General features: G+C 39.6%; 1 protein-coding gene across 1 annotated transcript; it reads right to left on the bottom strand.

Moving 5' to 3' along the window:
* Position 1: 1 nt before the first annotated feature.
* triobpb (TRIO and F-actin binding protein b) lies at positions 2 to 20,804 on the bottom strand. The gene is made up of 18 exons (XM_086066875.1): positions 20,553 to 20,804; positions 19,728 to 19,873; positions 18,804 to 18,967; positions 15,092 to 17,087; positions 14,785 to 14,916; positions 13,126 to 13,195; positions 7,526 to 7,582; positions 6,775 to 6,843; positions 6,598 to 6,687; positions 6,405 to 6,514; positions 5,711 to 6,110; positions 5,097 to 5,334; positions 3,707 to 3,809; positions 3,330 to 3,489; positions 2,740 to 2,841; positions 2,295 to 2,381; positions 1,595 to 1,776; positions 2 to 846 (listed from the first exon to the last, which is right to left on the bottom strand). Exons 1-17 carry the CDS (start codon positions 20,802 to 20,804, stop codon positions 1,615 to 1,617), a joined length of 4,338 nt encoding a protein of 1,445 aa, XP_085923001.1. The 3' UTR covers positions 2 to 846; positions 1,595 to 1,614.
* Between the last annotated feature and the right edge of the window lie 304 nt (positions 20,805 to 21,108).

The raw sequence follows: 21,108 nt of genomic DNA, 5'->3' as shown, positions 1-21,108 counted from the left end.
ATGCATGAGCTTCTCTTTTTATTGATTGCAAAATACCAGAAATACAGTATATTAAATATATATTTTCTAAAAGGTAGATAAGTCATTTTATCACAACATTTTGTCAACAATTTGGCTCATTAATGCAACACCTGCCAATTGTTTTAGGCCAGTAATGATGAGGACTGAGGGGAAAGACGCTGGGGTTATGTGGCAACAAGTATTGAGTTTTACCAAGCAAAGATATTTGGGGCTGAATTTGGTTGGAGGCAATTTCAGATTCATGTCGAATCAGCCTAACAGTAATGATAATGTGGGTGGCTTTGTTGTATTGATCCCAGTTATTTTCAACATCTTTATCAAAACCAAAGACCACCACAAAAAAAAACACCTCAAGTTTCCTGTTAATAACAATACAACAAAAATAAGCTCCAATTTTAAAGCATATTTTAAAAAGATGTACAGATTTAAAAAAGAAACAAAAAAACGGAGATGACAGTAGCTCTGTGTCATTCTGCGGCCTCAAACAGACACATAAAGAATCTATTGGTTCATACATAGTAAAAAGCTGATAGACAATTACCTGAAACTATAACACTAATGGTTGACAAATATTCCAGTTTTAGGACAAAATGCACGCTCATACATGCTTGCACTCCCTAGAGGCAGAAGCTTCACTAAGAATGGAAAAGTGCAGTTTATATATCACAAGTGGTCCAGTGTAATAAAGCCAGTTTGCAGCTTGACTGTACTGCTGATTGGCGGAATGATTGAAACAAAAGGCACGTTTGTGGTCCCCATGAAAGTTCGACCATTTTCTCTACTTTTCAGTATCTTGTGTACATTCAGTCACATTGAAGCAGACACCTGCAATACAGCAAACACAACAATCACACGTCAACATTTTATATATCCTTTAATAACTCATTATTACAGAATTGGAAGACATTTTCTGTCACGCCCCAATACATTTTCAAATAATCCATGCACTTTTGTGAAATTACAGAAACATGTACTTGTGAAAATTCTAGTTGCCCTGAGACAAAATGTAACTGTAGCTTCATAAATATTTTAGGACCAAATGGTTTTGTTTTTTTATACAGTCTCTCCCTTTTGATGACCAACTTACTACATAACTGCCTCTTGTTATTGTCAGACATATTTTTCGCAATCAAAAGAGAGAAAAAAACCAGATGCATGACTCAGCAGAAATGACACCAGCAAGCTAATATTTGTTGTCAGTGTTTTTACCCGAAATGGAGTGTGTCACTCAAACCAAGCCCCTGGCTGCAACTCACATGAGCTTGACCACTCTTGAGCAACATTTAACATGAGCATTGAATCTCAATTCACATATTAAAGACATCAAATTCATTTTAACTTGAAATTGTACTTCATCTAGTTGTAAAGAATTCATCAATATTATTAAATGTGTTTTTTTTAAGAACTTGATTATCTCTATCGGCAAAATGTATATGACAAATATCTATTTTTTTCTTAAATACATAAAAAATTCTAACTTAAAATCTTGGAAAACTGTTAGTCCTTCAATTCTGTAATGACCCAACTGTTGTCGTCTCCTAGCATATAGGAAGCATAAATTCAAACCTTTTACCTGGGATTCTCAGCAGATTGTCAGTGGTCCACGCTGTTCCCGAGCCTTTGGCCCTCCTGAAGTGCAGCCATGGCCAGCCTCAAGTGCTCCTTTAGACTCTGGATCTCCCGCTCGCTGCGACCTTTGATCCCACTCAGCTCCTCATTGACCTCTGCATATCTCTCACCAGCCAGACGTTTCTCCTAGTGTGAATGGTGGACGTGTTAAAATACATTTTCGTGGTTCGGCATTAAAAATTCACCCAGCAGTAACTTTCATCAGCTTGTACATTACAAATCTGATATTTGCTGTGTATTTAATAATTGACATAAGGTTGAAAAAAAAAAATGCAAATCATTGCATTCCGTTTTTACTGAGTTTTTTTTTATACAATGTTCCTAAAGGGGTTTATACATCATAGGCTTTGTTTTCTTCACACTAAGGGTTTAATTAATTAGAACAGACATTAGACATAAGCCCTGAATGTTTAGAATTAGCTACACTGCCTTTAAGCGCTTAATACACGTCACAAACGAGCTAAGGATAAACATTCCCAAGCCCAAAATCATTTTAATATAGTGCAGGGTTCACACAATACGGGCATGGAAAGTGGAAAAACTTCAAACAAATCTTTCATCCAACAGTATGAACACACAGTGCATGATACATAGTATTATAGTGCCTGCTTAACTAATTTGAAGTTATCACACAAATACAGTACCGTGTTAAGGAACTGCAGTTCATTCCTTAGACAGCTGATCTCCTTACGTAAATACTCAATCTCTTTTTCTTTTAGCCTGAGAAGTACCTGCAAGAGAAAACAAGAGTGCGGTTCTCATTCCCTGCTATAAAGTCATGACATACATGAAACAATGATGGCACAAATGATGGTTTTAGATGCTAGGTTATTCAGCCAATGCTGGCTTTGGGGCATATAAATAGATTATAAAAATATTTTACAGCAGTGAATGAGGGTGAGAGTGAGAAGCGTCGCACTTTCACCAACTTTCTCGCGGTTTACAACAATCCGCTTACAAAAGAGCGAAGTAGTGTCGCCACCTCATAACCGCTTAACTCGTGGTGCAAATAAACAAATACTGCCTTTGCATAAGATAGGACTTCCTTATTTGCTTTCAGTGTTGAGGTTAAAATAACAGGATCTTCACCTCCAGTTCACAAGACGTCCCTTTTTTGTTGTCTTTTGAACCCAGATCTGAGTTGTTACATCGTATGTGGTTGATCTCCTCTGCCAAACGGTCCTTTAAGTTCTGGAAGAAATATTTCTCACAATTAATTTCCATACGACACTTTTTCCTTTATTACTGTCGAACAAAAATGAAACGTGTATGAATACTTGTCTGCTGTGATACAAGTTTCTGTTTAACAGCACATTTTGTATAACACATATAGTCAGGTCCATAAATATTGGGACATCAATACAATTGTCATCTTGTAGGCTCTGAACACAACCACTACTGATTTGAAATGAAATGTCCAAGATGTGATTTAACTGCAAACTTTCCGCTTTATTAAGTTGAGGATAGCTACATCCGAGTCAAGTCATCGGTGGAGGGTTACAACAGGCTGCATGTATATGTGCCCCCCACTTTTTCAGTGACAAAAAGTAATGGAACACATTTGCTCAAGGGCACCTTAAAAGTAGACAGGAGTAATAGGTTGGGTTTGGGTTTTCATTAAAGAACTGTGCAACTAAATACATATTTTTTAGTTAAAAAAAACAACAACCCAAACTTACTTGGTTTTCTTTCTTGAGCTGCTCAAGGTCTCTCTCCTTTCGACTGAGTTCCCGCTCCCTGTCAGCATTGTTCTGTTCCGCTCGGTTCAGCTCCAGACACTTTTGTGAGTAGCGCTCGGATAGTCCGCCTAGTTCTCTCTGCAAGGCCTGACTCTCAGCCCTGCATACAAATAATAACGCGCAGAAATGTATGTACCTAAGTGCATTGCAGTAAATTCAGATGAAGAGAAGCAACAAAAAGCGGGGGGAAAATGACTGAAATGAAAAATTACACTACACTTTTAATGAATGACAAATCAAATTGTACAATTAATTTGAATTTTAAGGAAATAAAAATGTTATCTTGATCGCTACTACACGGACAAAATGTGTCTTACTGTTGTTGGATGCGCAAGGTCTGCGGATCAAGCGATCCACTGCTTAGTCTTTTCACCTCTCTCTCCAGCTCCTCTTTGTGCTTCTTCTTGACTGCCTCCATTACTGAAACAAAAGCATGATGTTCAGAACCAAGAGGCATCATCACGTCTTCTTCCAAATAAAGTGTGTTTGCGGCGGTAGGGTTGTTTATGTGCAGTGATTCTCTAACTGGGTCCCTGGCCGAAGCTTGGGATCCCCCCCAAAAAAACTAGCAAAACATTATTATGTTACTGTATATAAGTGGCACGCCTATAAAACAAACACTGAACCAATTACTCTTTACTTCCCTATAATCTCTCAAACGATTGCTGTGTCTCATGAATATGACAGGGGCAGTAGGGCAATCGATTCAGTCCGATATTGATTAATTATGGAACATGAATTCTTCATAAATATCAAGGACATGATAAAAAAAACAAATATTAAATACCAAATTAAATTTGGAGGAGCTGCAGTAATTGGTTAAATGATTTAGTTTATTAATGAAAGTAACATGTGTTATAATCACATCAGAAAGGATGAAAGGAAAATATTTTCATAATTTTATATATAAATTAAAAATATTCTGAATTCATAAATGTAAGAAAATACGTAATAATAAATAATGATAATAAATAATAATAGTAAAATAATAGAACATTTCAAGAACACAGTACAATACACAAAAAATATATATATATCTATTTTCTTATGAATGTATAGGAAAAAGATATTGAAATAATCAATTCACGGTCTTATAAATTGATATCAGGCTCGAAAAGGAAAATCAATTTGATATTGATTATTCGATTTTTTAAAAGCCAGCCCTAATTAGCAATGTTGACTGTGACTGCCTTCCCAATGACCCCCTTTTTTTTTCAAATAAAAAAAATCACGTGAGAATGTTTTTTTTTTCCTTACGGCAATTAAACTGTCTAGTCTGTCTTGAGAAAGAAAATCATCACAAGAGTGGTCAAAAAGTTTGCAGGTTGGCAACACTACTTTTGTAAACAAACTCATCTCTTTCTGCAACCAAGTTGTTAGCGCAAGCAGTGCACATCAGCTAGCACCGATGGATGTACATTTACTTTTTTGGGGAGGTTAAGTTCCTTTCTATTAAACAAGTCATGAATGAGGGGGTCTTGGGAACAATAGATCCTTTGTAATGAGTCCCTGGATCGAGAAAGTGTGAGAACCCGATTTTTCAGATTGTGTGGCTGGGGAAATACAACAGCAAAGTCACACATCCCTTTTCCTTTCAGTGCATTTGTATGAATAAAGAAAAACCATTAGGAATTTGCCACTTTAAATGTTTCAGTACTAGTCATCCCTTTTTTAAATTATACACCACGAAAATGTAGTCAAGCTGACCTCGTGACGTATCTTGAATCTCCTCCAGCAGCAGCCTGTTTTTCTCCGTTTCCATCTCTGTCATCTGGCGGTCGTGCTGCCTCTGCAGCTCCGCCATCGCTTGCCGATGAGCGTGGTCCATGGCGGTCAGGCTGCGGCCGCATGGACCGTCGGGACCGCAGCCACCCTGCACCCCTCCACCCCCTCCTCTTCCTCCCCCCCGTTGTAGTTGTTCAAGCTGATGCCTCAGTGACGCCACCTGAAGAGAGACGAAAACAGAGGTAAAGCACACTGAAAGTTAACTCATTCTAAACATTGACTGACATTTTAGGTTGCAAGGATCTTTTTAGATCCCACAAGTGTAAAAATATCAGTAAATGTGAATACAATCGTGCCAAAGAAAGCACACAGATGCACAGCAAGCAAGCAGCAGATTCAGCAGCATTCTTCAAGCATTTCTATCTAGAAATGTTGATCTTATGGGACAACTGCTGAAGCAAACGCAAGCCAGAGGGGCAGTGATCATTTGAAGCATTAAAAGGCTGAAAGGGGAAAATACTTCATCGAAAAAGGATGAAGCATTAATTTGCATATTTATCTTGTTTGCAAATTTTGAAAACCTCTCCACACACTACCTCCCTCTGCAGCGCCTCATTGGCTGACTGGCTGGAAGGCCGTGACCCCACTGGTGGTTTCTCCTTTAAAGGCATACGTTCAAACTCCGCCCACTTTCTCTCAATCTCCTCCTCCGTGCGTAGCTTCTGATTGACTCCTCCGGCGGTGCCCTTCCGAGACAGCACAGCCTCCCACTGGCTGCTCGTGGAGTCCCGTGTCTTGTCTTCCGCACCGATCTCTCTCTGATTGGCCCGCACATGGCTGGACGAAGCAGGCATGGGGGACAGCTCAACGTAGTCAAACTTGCGCTGCGAGGGAGGAACTTCCACGGAAACGTCAGCGTGCCGCGATGGCGGTCGCCGGGAAGGCAATTGAAGGCGTAAGTGGGTGTTTTCTTTGTCACTACTGCTATCAGGCAGTCTGGAGAAGATTTGAAACAAAAAATGTATCAAATTCAAGGTAACAAAAATGGTTCAATATTTTTTTCTATTCAGAATAAAACTCTTTCAACTTTATTTGTTGTTCGTATTCATGCTAGTAATGTTGTGATAATGGCCGTAATAATTTTGGTCACTATAATCAGGATCATTTTTATAACAGTGTCATCTCTGAACATCAATTAGCATCATTTTGTTAATTAGCTATAGTAAAAGATACAATCTGAATCTACCCTTTAAAAACTTGAATTTCTATTAATAACAATGCAGAAATTACTGTGTGATGTCTGGTGAGGTACTGGGCCTGATGCATTTCTTTAAAACCTCAATCCAGTTCCTCCTGATTCCTGCTGTCATGGCAGAAAGAGTGAACATGGCCTCCCGTGTCTGGTGGACAACAGATGAAAATGCTCTAAGATAAAAAGATGTGGCCAAAAACGAAAACAGTCCATATTTGATCAAATAGTCACCTGAATCTGAAAGCCATAGTTCTTCTCCACATCAAACTCAGAAACCTTGACGCAGGATTTCAGATCAATTTCACCATCCAAGTCATCTTTCTGTCCAGAGCACACAAGATGCCTTCAGTTAATTTTTCAATTTGTTTTTAATTTTTGTAATGAATGGTGTCGTTCTACTAAACTTGCCTCCTCTGCACTGGAGTCTCTGTAGTACTTGAGTCCAGCATCAGTCAAAACAAACCAGTGCTTCTTCCACTTAATATACATGTGGAAGATATCAAATGTCAGACAACAACATTGCAATATTGCAGATAAGATCAGCTTAAAAACAGAAGGTGAAGTGGGATTGCGCAAACGGAAAAAAACAAAACACAAACCAACCCGCCCGTTACAATGCAATTAGTCATTTACTTCTTGTCAATCAAGCACTGTATTGTGTTTTGTTCCTCTTTTTCACTGACTTCATTTGCAGGCCATGTGTTGTGCTGTTAGCAAGTCACTAATTTCATGGCGGAGTTATTGCCATTCAGGCAACACTAGATAAAGTATGGCCCATGGACCACACACAACCAACTAATTAATCCCACCTACCAAGCATTTCCTCAAAAACATTTGTTTGTTTTGCATCCATTTCTTCCATTAAATACTGGGTTACAATAAAATACATTGTAAAATACAAAAATATATGCAATACATTTCAAATCGATTTGATTCAATAATTGGAGAATTATGGTAATTTTAAATAAATTAATGATACTTTTGTTTAAACCCATCTCAGAAAGACTGTACCCATCTACCCAAAGTGAAGTGTACTACTTAGTGGGAATATGGCTTTAGTGTACAGCAGATTAGTGAAGTGAATGGGATACTACTAGCCTTAATACTACATTTCTCAAGAGTTGCAGAAGAATAAAGTACATCTTTTGTGGTATTTTACCTCTCCACAATCATCCAGTTTTGACATCCATCCCTTCTTAAAGTTTAGGAGGTCAGGCTGTGGGGCAGAGAATCACAGATCAATGTCAGTTACCTTCACCAAGAATACACAATTGTTACATTATGGAGAAAGAAGGCCTATATATAGATATTTATCCCATCGGAAAACTGTCTATTACTCAAAGAATGCAACATGGATCCTCCTGCCAAGGTGATTAATACTTAAAACAGATTAAATATTTAAAAAATGTCAAGTAGTGCAAATCAAATACTGCCAATGATTAAATCCATGGTGGGCAAAACGTATTAAACCAGAGGCAAGACGTAACTTTTTTGCCATTCAATTTTAGGAATCATGCATGTATAAATGCTTTTTTTGTTTTGTGTTGGGGGGGGGGGGCTGTACTAATAATATATAACGCAATCCAGTTTTAGTAAATACAATTTTATGGTAATTTCTTGTCAACACATTTGCAGTGCAAATATACAATATACACACCCTACTCAAATGCTAGGCTAGAAAAGTTGGAATTAATTATTAAATAATTAATTATTAATTATTGTTGTCAGGCTTATGCAGAGGTTGCGGATGAGCTGATCATATATCAGCTGTGTTGGAGAAGGGAAACATCCAAAACCTGCAGGACTCCGGCCCTCAAGGACCGAGTTTGCCCACCCCTGTAATAAACAGTTCCAAATAGCAGCAAAACGCTTTTGCTAAGGAGCAAAAACAATGTCAGGAAAGGTCTACTAAAACAGTGGTTCTCAACGGCGGTCCTCGAGTACCCCTAATCCAGCCTGTTTTCCGTGTCTCCCAAAAGCAACAAAGGTGTTTCAAATGATCAGCTACTCAGCAAGCTCTGCATGAAGCCTGATAACAATCCTCAGCCGTGTTGGCTGGGGAGACATGGAAAACAGGCCGGATAGCGGTACTTGAGGACCGGGGCTGAGAACCAGTGTTAGGGATGTAACAATAATTACAATATCGTGATATAACGATATTAAAATTGCCACAATATCGTCGTCGTCGTCATGTCATTGATATTAAAAACAGCACACCTGTTAAAAAAGTGAGGTTGTATTCCATTTGTGTAGTTATAGCAACCTCTGGTGGTTAGTTTATTAGTGCAGCTTAATTTTAATTAGGAATGTTTTGGCCACTGTGGCGGTTATTTCTCATGTAAATCAGCCATACCAACAAATACATTGGGGGGGCAAAATTGTGAGTTTTTACACAGTATCGTGACTTTTTCTTATATCGCCAACTTCCTCCTTGTGATAATGATTGTATTGTGAGGGTCATATCGTGATATTATTGCATCGTAATGTTTGGATATCGTTACATCCCTAACCAGTGTACAAGAACATCAAAAGTTTGAGATTAATAAGTGGCAATGGTGGTAAATGGTGGCAGGGGTGTTCTGATTTCAATTTAACGAGTGTGAATATGATGGTTAATTCTAAACACAGTCACATCAGCCCCTATAAGTATGTATACACTTGTGCGCCACATTGTCTGTTTATTTTTGTTTATTTTTTACTTGCACCCTTTTTCAAAGATTCAAAGGAAGAAAAAAAAGCAATTGGGATTGTACTGGTTTTAGTGGTGAAAAGCGTTTTGAAGTAATTTATTTTGGTCTCATTATTTATAACAAAATCCTAGCACTGGAACAGGGGTGTGTAGACTTTTTATACGTTTGTAACATGGTCAATTGTCTAGTGCTGCGCAACAAAGTTAAAAAGAACAATTCTCCAGTCAGGGGCATTACTATCAGTACTTCACGTGTTTTATAGTATTTATGACTTAAGAGAATCACAATTATTTTAATTGGTATTGAAATTACAATTAATAAATAATTGTCACTTATTTCAAAACTTAGCAATCACAAACCGCGCCGTTCTGCAAATTATTTGTTTTTTGTCAATTATATAATTTTATAATCGTAAGAAGCAAAAATCAAAATTACGATTAGGTTTTTATTAACTGCCCGGCTCAGAGAATGTCTCTCGCCTTATTAAAACCAATACTTAATAAAAACATCTGTTTTCCCCCTGAGCAAATACAGGTATGTTGTTATTGTTCTGTTATTTAAAACTTTACAGTTGATCAAAGATTTTATGAAAGCAATACTATTGACGGATAAATGGATTATTCATACTTCCTATGGGAAAAGTAAGTTTAGAGCAAATAGGCATTTCACCGGCATCTCAGAAAAGCTTGTGTTTCGCCTTTAGTTCACTAAATGATTCCCGAGCACGGCCCCTGCTGCTGCTCACCGCTCCCTTAAGGGATATGGGTCAAATGCGGAGAACAAATTTCACCCCACTTTGGTGGGTGTGACAAATTCACTCAAGTGGTTTAAGGTTCCGCTGTATTGATATTATTTTTTAGATTTGTATCAAATTATCCATTCACTCTCGAGCACTTGTCCACATAAAGCTTGTGGTTGGGCTGGCGCCTATCCAAGCTAACTTTCGGCATGAGCGCTGACAGATATTTACAATCAATATATTTTAATAACGAATGTGTCGAATTGAGGTGGAAGGCTTGGGGCCCATTTGCCCTCAGTTCCACACCCACGTGCAATTCGTTTTTTGTTGTTGCTGTAGGTCCTTCATAAGAAACTACAGTATGGTTGTGATTTCCCACACAAAAGTGGGGGCAATTTGTTTTTTTTGCTAGTTTGTACTGTATCTTGCATTTATATAATGTATAATTACATTGGTATTGTCGCTGTCAATGCGCCAGTGTCATTGGTAGCTGTAATCATTGACGTACACTAAAGCACGAAGCAAATGACAAATTTTTTACTGTAAACATAAACAACACATCAAAGTATACCTAGACGGACATCAGATATGCAGAAAATTCAAGTTGGGAATCATACAAAACAACATTTAGTGTCCGTTTGAACAGTTTTGAAGCCTAAAATGGCACTACCAACTGAAAACACACCCTTGAAGGCTGTCCAGGACGGCTCATTAAAAGTAAGCATGTAAAAACATGTAAACGGGAAATACAAATGCAAAGTTATTAACATTTTAGGGTGGGTGTAATCCGCATTTTAACACCAAGTTTCACTTGCAAAGGCTTATTCTATCTTAGAGGAAGGAAGAAAGGAAAGACGTTGCTTTGAAAAAACAAAAAAGAGAAAAAGACCGACTTACCGTCATGATAACAGGATCCAGATAGGACGGGGTCGAAGAAAAAAAGCAAAATACCGTTAACTCATGAACAAAAAAAAACACGTGTACCTCTCTCTATCAGAACTCCACGTTCGACTTAACTAAAAGCAACCCGTCAATAACGTAGTACAACTTTCTTGTACAACACCATCGTTAATCGACGTTGGATCAGACCGCGCCATTCACAGTGCCATCAAGCGAAGCTGTTGACATTCACAAGCAGGAAGTCAACTCCGAACTCCGCTAAAAACAGATACGTTTGATAAAATAAAAAAATGCGGCTAAAAATGAGCCAAATGTGCAGCGTGCAGAAGGGCTGTAGCGACACCACTTATAGTTTTGACTTAGGGTTCACTTCCTGGGAGGCTCCGCTCGACTCTTTGAAGAAAACACAGCTCTGTAGCTCCCGCTCGTGGCGCGAAGCACCAGAACGGTCAAGGTATAGACACGAACGCCTCAATAAACGGCGAAGCTCCGTTATTGAGATACGCCTGCGCGTCAGCCATATTTGATGTGGCATATCTGCCCGCGACAATAATTGCAATGCATTGTTGACCTTCTTTAAGCAACAACCTAAAAAACGTAACGAGTAAATCATGCCTTTCAATTACCCTCTACACACAAATCAAATTGGTAGATATGCACTAGGAGCAGTTATGTAACTTTTAATCTTCCTTGTCCCAGGTGAAATGTCTCACTGCTCCCCTTTCTATCACACTTTCAACACAACCAATCGAGGAAGTTGGCTGCCCCACTAGTCTTTTGTCTGCTCAAGGTTTCTAATTTAACTGAATTTAATTGATTTAATAATTTAAGTGTTTTAGGACAGCAATTGCCAACCAATGTGCTGTGGCCATGGATTTATGGATTGCCAACAGTCAGGGGCAGCCATCTTACGTTGCCACTTTTACTGACAACTTGTATTTTTCCATTGAAAACACTTATGAGTGCGTGTTTTATGCTAGGACCCCTGTATAGAGTAATGAGAGCCTCACAAAGAGCCAACTTCACTGTTTGCATCGACCATTTTATCTCAATATTGCGAATTGTGACTCACAGACATTGAGTTTACATTTCGCAGCTAATATTTTCCTGAGGGGCTTTACTTGAACTTGATTGTTGATGGCTCCGACAATATGATGCAGAGAAATGTTTGAGTAGCACCTGCAGATATACCTGATAAGAGAAAATTAAAGTAATTTTTCTTAGCAATAAAATGTACATATAGCGCATAGTGGTACAACTTTGTGCCATACACGGTGGTATTTTCGCCATAGAGGCAGACAATCAATGTATTTAAGTTAGGCGGCCTTGGTAAGTGATAATGTAAGGGGGCTTCACTTCTCCCAACGACAAGTAAGCGGGATTGCCAGTCCATTCACATATAAGTTCATCAGTGTGGCACACTGCGTGCCATGAGGGAGCGTGTGCCACAGAAAATTTTAATTATCCACCAATTTAATTTAATTGGTTGGTTAGCCTATCCACCTCACAGTTCTGAGAGGTATGGTTCAAATCAAAGCCACCATTAGCCAAAAAGGCAGCAAATTCAGTTTTCAAAATGATATAACCGCAACAACGGCCCTTCACCGGAGTTGGGGGGGTGCTATAGCCCCTGTCAAAAATCTGTGTATCCCAAGTTAAGCCCTTTCAGCATTTATTTTATTTCCAGCATTTAAATATACTGTATTTCAAACTCATTTTCTCAGACCTCCAAGCCCATTTTTAGCACCGGAAGAGAAAACATCCTGGAGCAATATGTGTATAATGGGCAAATAAAATCAAAAGGCATTATTCAGTATTAATCCCATGATATCACGTTTTGAATATACAGTACAATGCTGGTTGGTTGTACATCTCCAAGCAGCAAATGAATGAGCCATATTAACCAACCACTTCACTTTTCCACATCCAGTATGATGGTGACTTAGACGTATAATTGGTACCAAGGTGGTGTTTATGTATACATATCTACGGTCTGTACCACATATATCCTGGTCACCCAGCTTTGTCACTGTTGGTTTCACTTGGTGCAGCCCAGGAATTTCAACACTTGCCCAAGCCGGCAAATGACAAAGCTCATTCTGAAGAAATGCCCCTAGGGATGATTACAGTAGCGTCTACAAAATATCTGTGCGGTAACAAAAGGAAGGTTCATTTGCAATGCGCAAATAATAAGCACAATCATAAACATGATCTGTGAACATTGGTGATCTGTCATCTGGTCTGGAAATTAAATAACATAAATATGTTTATTACTGTAAATGAGTGGACTGTCTTATACTGCAGCATGGGCTCATGACACTAATCGGGAAGCCGTTTATGTTGCATCTACCGTATATGTAACAAAATTGTTTTGGTTTATCAACAAAAATTCAAAAAAAGGGAAAGTTGTTTGTACTGGCTGTCACATACCTGCATTGGTGCTGATCTCTGTTGATGATCTTTCCAAGAAATACCCTCATCTATTGTGGGACTGCAAGACCTCTAAAAAGGAGTAAAATAGTCGGCAGAGCATCAATATTTATTTATATACAGTATACTATTCACAAGCTTTCAGATTTCTGGTTAAATGTCAGGATGAATCCAAAACTACAACCTTCACGAATAAATTTAATTTGACTTTCTCCAAATTTCTGAATAAATGTGACAACTGTTCAGTCTTTTAGTACCTAATGCCAAACTTTCTGTACTCTAACAAGGAGTTGAATGGCAAAATTCACAGCAGACATTTGTCCATTTAACTCATTCAAACGCAAAAACGTATAAATAAGTTTTTTAATACTTTGTCCTGCACTCCCAAAAACGTAATGTTAATGTTTTTTATGCTAGAGCATACAGAAGGCTTTGATACAGCTTCTGACATGAAGAGGTCGCTTAAAGCAATACTAGTTATTACAAAAAACGTCCAGCAGGTGGCAGCAGAGTATAATAGATCAGCCAGGGCAATGTTGCAACAAGCTCTTTTTCCCAGTGTTTTCAACAAGTTTTTGAATAATGATTAAACTTAGCTATATTCTAATGCTAATTGCTGCAAACGGAAACAAATAAGAATGTACTTTTTCCTGATGAAAGTAGAGACTCTAGTCTTTCTTTTGGTAGGGTCCATGTTTTTATAGCAATAGAACAGAAAATTCTGTGGACCTTGCAAAATAAGTCAAAATCCAGTAAAACAGCCGGGAGCGAAGGGGGTTGCTTCAGTGAAATTGGCCGGGAGTGAATGCGTTTAGCCTCACAGCGATACAGAGAAACTGAAAGAGTTACAGAAAAGTGTTCATCCTTGTTAAGCTTACATACCTCAAAGTAATGTAAACATTCAAGCACAACTGTAAACAAAGACTTTTAAGTCTATAAAAGTTTATATATTGATTTTATTATTTAAAGAAAAACAATTTTTCTTCAAGGGGACATTGTGAAAATCTGGGCCTGTATTACAAGTGAATATGTTCAAATTTTCCTTGCGACAAAAAATCCCATTAAGATTGTGTAGAGAACCATTAAAACTGTTTAGAAAACGTGTTACAACCTTGAATGAACCCTGACATGAAATTAGCATTCGTTCGTGTTGCAAATGTTCACCCCTCAGTGTGATATGGACTTTACTTCTAATTGCTTGAATGCTAACAGTTAGGTCTCCAAATTGCTTGCCCACCCATCAAGAGTGAAATTTAACAACCAAGTAAATATTTTGTTACCTGCTTATTTCTGAAAATATATTTGTGAGTGAGAGGTTCTTTGGCCTCACTGCCTGTCATGCAACAGTGGAGCTAATTTACATAAAAACGGCTCCCTCTGCAGAATTTCTCCGCCCATGAAGGCGATCCCTTAGCAAGCATTATTATGTTGAACATGAAGCTTTGTCAGGCTAGTACAGATTCGCAATAGCTAACAGAGTTACCCGCGTTAGCTTCTGATAACCCGCACAGCTTCCCTTTTGATGTCGCGATGGTATCATCATGGTAACGAAAGCATTTGCATGAGACAGAAATTCTTCCCCAAAGAGTTGAATTTAAACCAGCGTAGAGACAGACAGACCGACAGACAGAGTCCAATCAATGAGATAACTTTATTAACATCTCTGAACCTACCTGCAGTGAGGAGGAGGAGTAAGCTCGTGATAGGTAACCACTTCCGCCATAGTACCATTCTCTGTCAGTTTCCCCCGTTTCTTCCCACTCTCTGGAGGGATGCTTGCTCAGGGAGTGGCTGAAACAGAACAATGGTGTCAGATGTGATCAATAAAATGCATAGAAGAAGCTGATGTAACAACTGAGTGCTTGTGATGCATCACAACATCAAATCCATCACGATTTCAAATCCAGTATACACCCAGAGCACATCTCTCATTGAAGTGGCATTATTGTTGTAAAGTAAGTCTAACCTGGCTGGTTTGAAGAGTTCCTGTCTCCTCGAGCGCTGGTGATTCTGAGGTCTCTCCATCTGGTCATGCTCATCCCTCTGATGGATCATTTTGACCTTGGGCAAATCAGCCGTTGTGGTATAAGCCTCCTTATTTCTTCCAGCAGATGTCACAGACTCAGAAGAATCCATGGAGCTCTGCGATAAGGTATGACTTTGTATTTTCATCTGAGATACAGGTGAAGGGCTCCTCCGAGCAAGTCTTTTGTCATCAGCGGAGGTATAGCGTTCTTCAAGACCGTGTCTTCCGACCCTAGATCTAGCAACACCAGGGCTTCTTTGAGTTTGCAAGGTGACAGAAGCTTTTCTGTTGACTTTTGCATTCTGCATGGTGGGAGAAGCAGCACGGGATAGCGAGGAGCTACGCAGGGAATGTGTCGATCCCCGCCATGACCGTGATGAGCGATCAGGGGCAGATTTTGAGTCACTGTAATTGTTTTTTCTCTGAAATGAACGGCCGCCCACTTCATTGCTGGCATTTCTGAGGACAGAGTAGCCTGGATGGTCATTGGTGGTACTTCTAGACGGCGAAGAGTTACGGCTATTGTTATTATTTTTCTTCAGAGAACTGCTCAGTGTATTTTTGGAAAATGAGGTTCGGTGAGGGGCACTGTAGCTTTGCTTTGATGAAGTGCTATGGCTGTCAAGATTTTTAACTTCGGATTTGCGCAGTATAGACTGAGTTGGAGTTTCATAACTTCTCCTTGAAGGAGAGGAATTTCGACTTTTATGACCATTTAATGAAGTACTGCTGGCTGTTTTGCGAAGTGGGTACTGACCAGTAGATTTGTAGGATCTTTTTTCAGAATGGCTGTCAATATTGATTCCCGTCTTGTTAAGTTTTGGCTGAATCGATGTGTCATAGCCACATCTGGTAGGGGAGGTGCTTGGGTTTTCATGATCTTGTTGGCCACTAAGTCCATTCCGCAGGTGAGCCTGAGTTTCAATGTCATAGCCTTCTCTTATTGGGGATCCGCAGCGTCCATAGTGACTTCTTCCGTCCAGTGATGCAATTGATTCTGATTTACGAAGGACAGATTGGTCCAATGAAGTGTAAGTTCTTCTTGTGGGTGAAGACCCACGACTTCCATGGCGACTCTCAGAAGGTCTATGAGATGGAGCGTTTGTATAATTGTTGAGTCTATGTAATGAACTGATAGTATTTTCAGTTTGGCGGAGTGACATTTTGCTAGTAGAGGAGTTCCTGCTTTCAAGACCTCGACCATTGAGGGACCCACTGACTTCTGTTTTTCGTAAGGCACTCTTAAAATCAGAGACTCTACTAGATTGGGTCTTGACTGAACCAGCAAGAGATTTAAAGTTTCTTGGCAAAGTTCCAGAATCCGCACTTCGGCCATTGGATCCTTGCAGGGAGCCTCTCAATCGTGGCTCTACCCCTTGAGACCACCCTCCACCATCAACGGTATGCCCTCTGATAGGGGAAGGAAAGTCTCTACCCCTCAATCGAGTGTTTCCACGTGCCGGGGAGGAAGAGCGCGATTGTAGTGCTGAGTCTTGCCTCGAAGAATCAAAGCGCCCGGATTGTTGGTAGGAAGAACTGAAAGAAGTGTTTCCTCTACCGTAAGAACTGATGAAACCTTTTCGCTCCACAGAGGCCAAAGACTCAGCTATTTTAAAAGGAGTTGGACTCGGGGAACGAGCGCCAACCTGTGCTTCAACCTCAACAGCAATGTCATAGGGGTCGGGAGGAGGGAATTCCAGAGGCAGCTCTTCATCCAGAACTTCAGGTACCTGCCTCTCAGAGGCCAGACCAAGATTGGGATTTCTGAAGGGGATGGTGTCTTTGGCTTCAATGGTTTTACTGCTAAAGACTCGATGGCCTCTCTCAAAATGCCGAAATGGCACTTGAGGGCTGTTATCACGGGGAGCACGGGCACCTGCTGCCCTTCCCAAAGAGAAGTAGCCGCTCTCGCGCTTCTCTCTTTCTTCTTTAAACCCTGGAGGAAAGGTGAAGTCAAATGATGTGACAAAAATAGAATGAAGGAGTGGTAGCAGAAGACAAAATACTGAGCAGCAAGGTTTTCTGACACAAACCGAACAACATATATTATGTTACTGATGATTGCTCTAAGACACCTCAGGTGGTGGCATCACAAGAATTGCCAGGTAAAGAACACCATTGGTTGTAATATGATATACAGTAGAACAGTCAGGCGCAGTAAGTCATTGGTTGACGGAAGGTTCATACATGGAACTGGATATTTTCAAATAAAAACTCAAATGACAAGGCTATTATCAACCCAACAGTGCCAGTGCTCTAGACTCGTAAGGACGAGGGAAGATTAGAGTAAATTTGACTCAAAAATGCTTTAATCTGTCCCATTCTAAACCAAGTAAACTTTACACTTGGAAGAGAGTAAAATATTTTATAAGAAAGAAAGAAAATCACTCAAGGGTTGAGGAACGATCCGACACTCTTGAGCACGGGAGACAGCCGCTCTACCACTTCAGCTGTGCCGCACATACTTTTTTGTTAACAAATTGCTCGTGTGCCCAAAAGGAGACCAAAAACGGTCTTGGAGGTACGAGGATTCCACCTGACACCAGCAATATATTGACACACAGAAGGAGCGGCATGGCTCAGTAGTTAGATTGGCCGTCTCCTAACCTGAAGATCGCTCCTCAATCAACCCTTGAATACATTTTATGTACAGTTTTTTTTTTTTACATTTTATATTTTACACTCTTCGAAGTGTAAAGTTTACTGTCTGGGATTGAAAAAAAAAAATTCAATTTATTGTACAAAATGTACTGTGTTGAGGGTCAAATCTGATAGGACAAAAAAACAATCTTAACAGTTACACAAACTGGAAACAGTACAGTCAAGAGAAACACTATAAAATGAAGAGACTGTTGGGAACAAATTAATATAATTTCATTGAATACATTTGAATTTAGGTTGTAATTGTAGGTCAGTGCTTCTGAAGGTGACCAGTGGGGACAGTCTCGTTTTCAGTCTTGTGACCCGAGTCCCAGGGAATTTTGCCAGCCCCTTTCTTTTGTGCTACTTTTCCGCAGGGCACGTCCAGGTGTCCAGTTTTTTTTGTTGGTTTGTTTTTTAGTCCAGTCAGCAAGCCAATTGTTTTGGCTATGTGTATGTAAGAGCAATTTATACGACAAACCAATTAAAAAGGATTTTAACTGTTCCTACTTACTTTCACATTCACGTTTGCATTCTCATCCTCATCCGCATCTAATCACTACCAGGCCTGTTTTCATCATACCGGAATTAGTGTTACATTCTGCTTCTGTGTCTAAGAATCATGGGAAATATAGTCCGAATGCTGTGGTTGCATGTCAGTTCCAAGTTCAACGCATGCTGAGATTTTCTGGCGGCATATTTTCGCAAGGTAAACGGAACAGCCAGCTTCTAATAGGTGACTGGACTGAGCAAAAAAGGTTGGATAATGGTGAAAGGATTTACTTGTTTAGCGCTGTTGAACTGTCACCCAAGATAGCTTTTAGCATTAGCTAAAGTAATAACACAACTACGCACTGGTTAGTAGAATGACTAGGATTTCAATTAGTTCCTGGTAAGAATTGATTGTATATTTGATTTTCAGCTCAATTGTAATGTCCCGGTTTTTAATCTAGAAAATCTGGTCACCTATAGTACGTCTTAGCCTTGCTAGCTCTGAACGCTTACGACTGACCTGAGCGCCTGCTGAAGCCATCTCTACTGTGAGCTTCATCCATCCAGGCCCGAGGGATCGTTCTGTGTGGTGACGGGTCAAGTCGAGTCATTCTCAGAGGCGGGTATTCATCTTCTGCACTGCCGGAGCCACTGAGCTCCTGGTAGTCACTCTGATCAACGCAGCTGTTTGGACGATGTCATAGAATAGAGGTGGAAAATGAAAACAAAGACAAGCGAAGCAAAAAATAAATAAAGAGGCTAACATGGTGATGGGAACTGCTTAAACGAAAAAACAAAAAAACAGGACTTAACATTTGAAAATAGTGCCTTGCTCGATATCAAAAGCCAAGAGTGGTGATGCAGAATCTTCCAAAGCAAACTTTTTTATTAAACTACAGGAATATAGTAAGTAAAGCTGTCTGTCACTGATAGCATGTAGAAGCCAAACCATTATATTATTGCTATTCTATACTGTCTTTTTATTAGAATACAGCAGGTAACACACATATAAACAATGGCAGCAAGGTACAAATTTTGTGTGACCTCCCCTTATACTAACAGTTGCAATTTTAGGTAATTAATTTTGTAAATAAATATTCCAAGTTTAACACTTCTAATGGGAACTATGAGAATGAATTGAATTACACATTTAGCTAATTTGTCTGAGGAGAGTATCTGAGTTCTCATTTCAATATTTAAAAAGAAGAATGTGCTATTATGTAAATCTTAGTCAAGATTATGCTGCAAAAGTTGGGAAAACAAGAAAAAAAAGTTATTTTCCCTTTGCAAATTACTGTGTACATGATTTGTTTGCATTATTGTAACTATTATACAGTAGATGATCATAAAATTGAAAGAACAACTTGAACATTTACCCTAATAGTATACAAAAAATTCCAAAGTTATAATTATTATTAATTGGCAATCCAGTTAGAATCCCTACCTGTCAGTGCTATGGTCGTCGTCTCCGTCCCAGATATACAGCTCACAGTCTGGGCTCAGAATACGCAAAGAGCTCTCGGCATGACCTGGACAACCTCGAGTGACGTCGCAATAGCTGCTCACCACCGACAAACGGTCCGAATCCTCCTGGTAGGATGATCAACAGGACCAATCACAAACAGGGATGGCCCAGAAAGGAAGAGGCACCACCACTTTGTTTCTCTCCAAATGAAGTAGGTAAAGTTCACTTAATTGACAGCCTAATTTGATATCCAAATTCACATGCATAACAATAATGAAATTTGTCTGACAGGCTCTTGTCTCCTTCAACACTCTCTCACCTCTGACACACTCACATGTGCAGTCTGTTGTTCGATTAGGGTTACACCTCTGTAACTTGACACAGGGTAAAGCCTTTATCATTAATTATTTACATTTTTCTTACCACAAACTCCTGTTTTCATTTGATTGTAACGTAACTGTAGCTGCCTGTAGAATGGCGGACATGATCCTCGCATATTCCAGATAACTGTGTAAATATTGTAGTTATATTGCTGTAAAGAAAGAGGTCTTGGAGAAAGTTGTTTCATCATATAGATTTTTTTCCCCCCATTTCAAAAATGTTATATTGAGATTTTTGTTTTTAGAGTAGTTGACCTCAATACTCCGGGATGACTTTTGACCTTATCAATTTCCATCCTCTCATCCTAAGGTCCAACATCACTCATCACACATTCTGCACGTGGTCCTGCTTCACTGCTCTTCTTAGCATCTGAAGCCCAGCAATATACTGCACCATCCTGTGCGCCCATCTCGTCTTTCTCACCTTACTGCTGGTGTCTTTTTCCTCTGCCTGTGAGGGGATTGGCGTTAAGAGACTTCCATTGCCCGGTCCCGTCCCGCATTTGGCCTCGGTGACAGCTTCTAGAGTGTATTTCAGCTGTGGGGCTGTCTCGGTGTTGTCCCCTGCCCCATGATGAAGGTGTCTTTGACGCAGGCAGTCATGACAGCGGGAGGGGTCAAAGATGTTGGGTTGAAACTTGGGGCACACGGGCTCGTCGTCATCAGAGAGGGGCATGATGGTTTTGGAATGTGAATTGTCATCGTCATTGCATAATGTGTTGAAAACTGAGAAACAAGGGCATAAGAGAGAGAGGCTGGTTTTCTTCATATGGAACTGTGGCCTTAGTCAGAAGTGGAGGGAATTATCAGTCACTTTTAGCACAAAAACTTCAGCACTTTACACGTTCAGGATTTTTCATCTGATCACGATCACGGATTGAATTTGAAAGAAAAAGAAAAAAGATAATCGATCACTGATTTGATCAGAAGATGGAGCAATGCATCTATTTAAAAACCTTTATATTTACTCTCCAGTCGAC

The sequence above is a fragment of the Leptonotus elevatus genome, chromosome 1 (genome assembly GCF_054856555.1).
Source record: "Leptonotus elevatus isolate MCC_2025b chromosome 1, RoL_Lele_1.0, whole genome shotgun sequence".
Lineage (NCBI taxonomy): Eukaryota > Metazoa > Chordata > Actinopteri > Syngnathiformes > Syngnathidae > Leptonotus > Leptonotus elevatus.
This window is presented reverse-complemented; position numbering and strand designations above follow the sequence as displayed.

Excerpts from the sequence above, each read along its gene's own strand:
- triobpb (XM_086066875.1), bottom strand. The coding sequence starts at position 20,804 with ATGCCCCTCTCTGATGACGACGAGCCCGTGTGCCCCAAGTTTCAACCC. Across the intron at positions 18,968-19,727 it reads GACGACCATAGCACTGACAG|CTGCGTTGATCAGAGTGACT; the intron begins GTAGGGATTCTA and ends TCGTCCAAACAG. Across the intron at positions 14,917-15,091 it reads GAACTCTTCAAACCAGCCAG|CCACTCCCTGAGCAAGCATC; the intron begins GTTAGACTTACT and ends GTTCTGTTTCAG.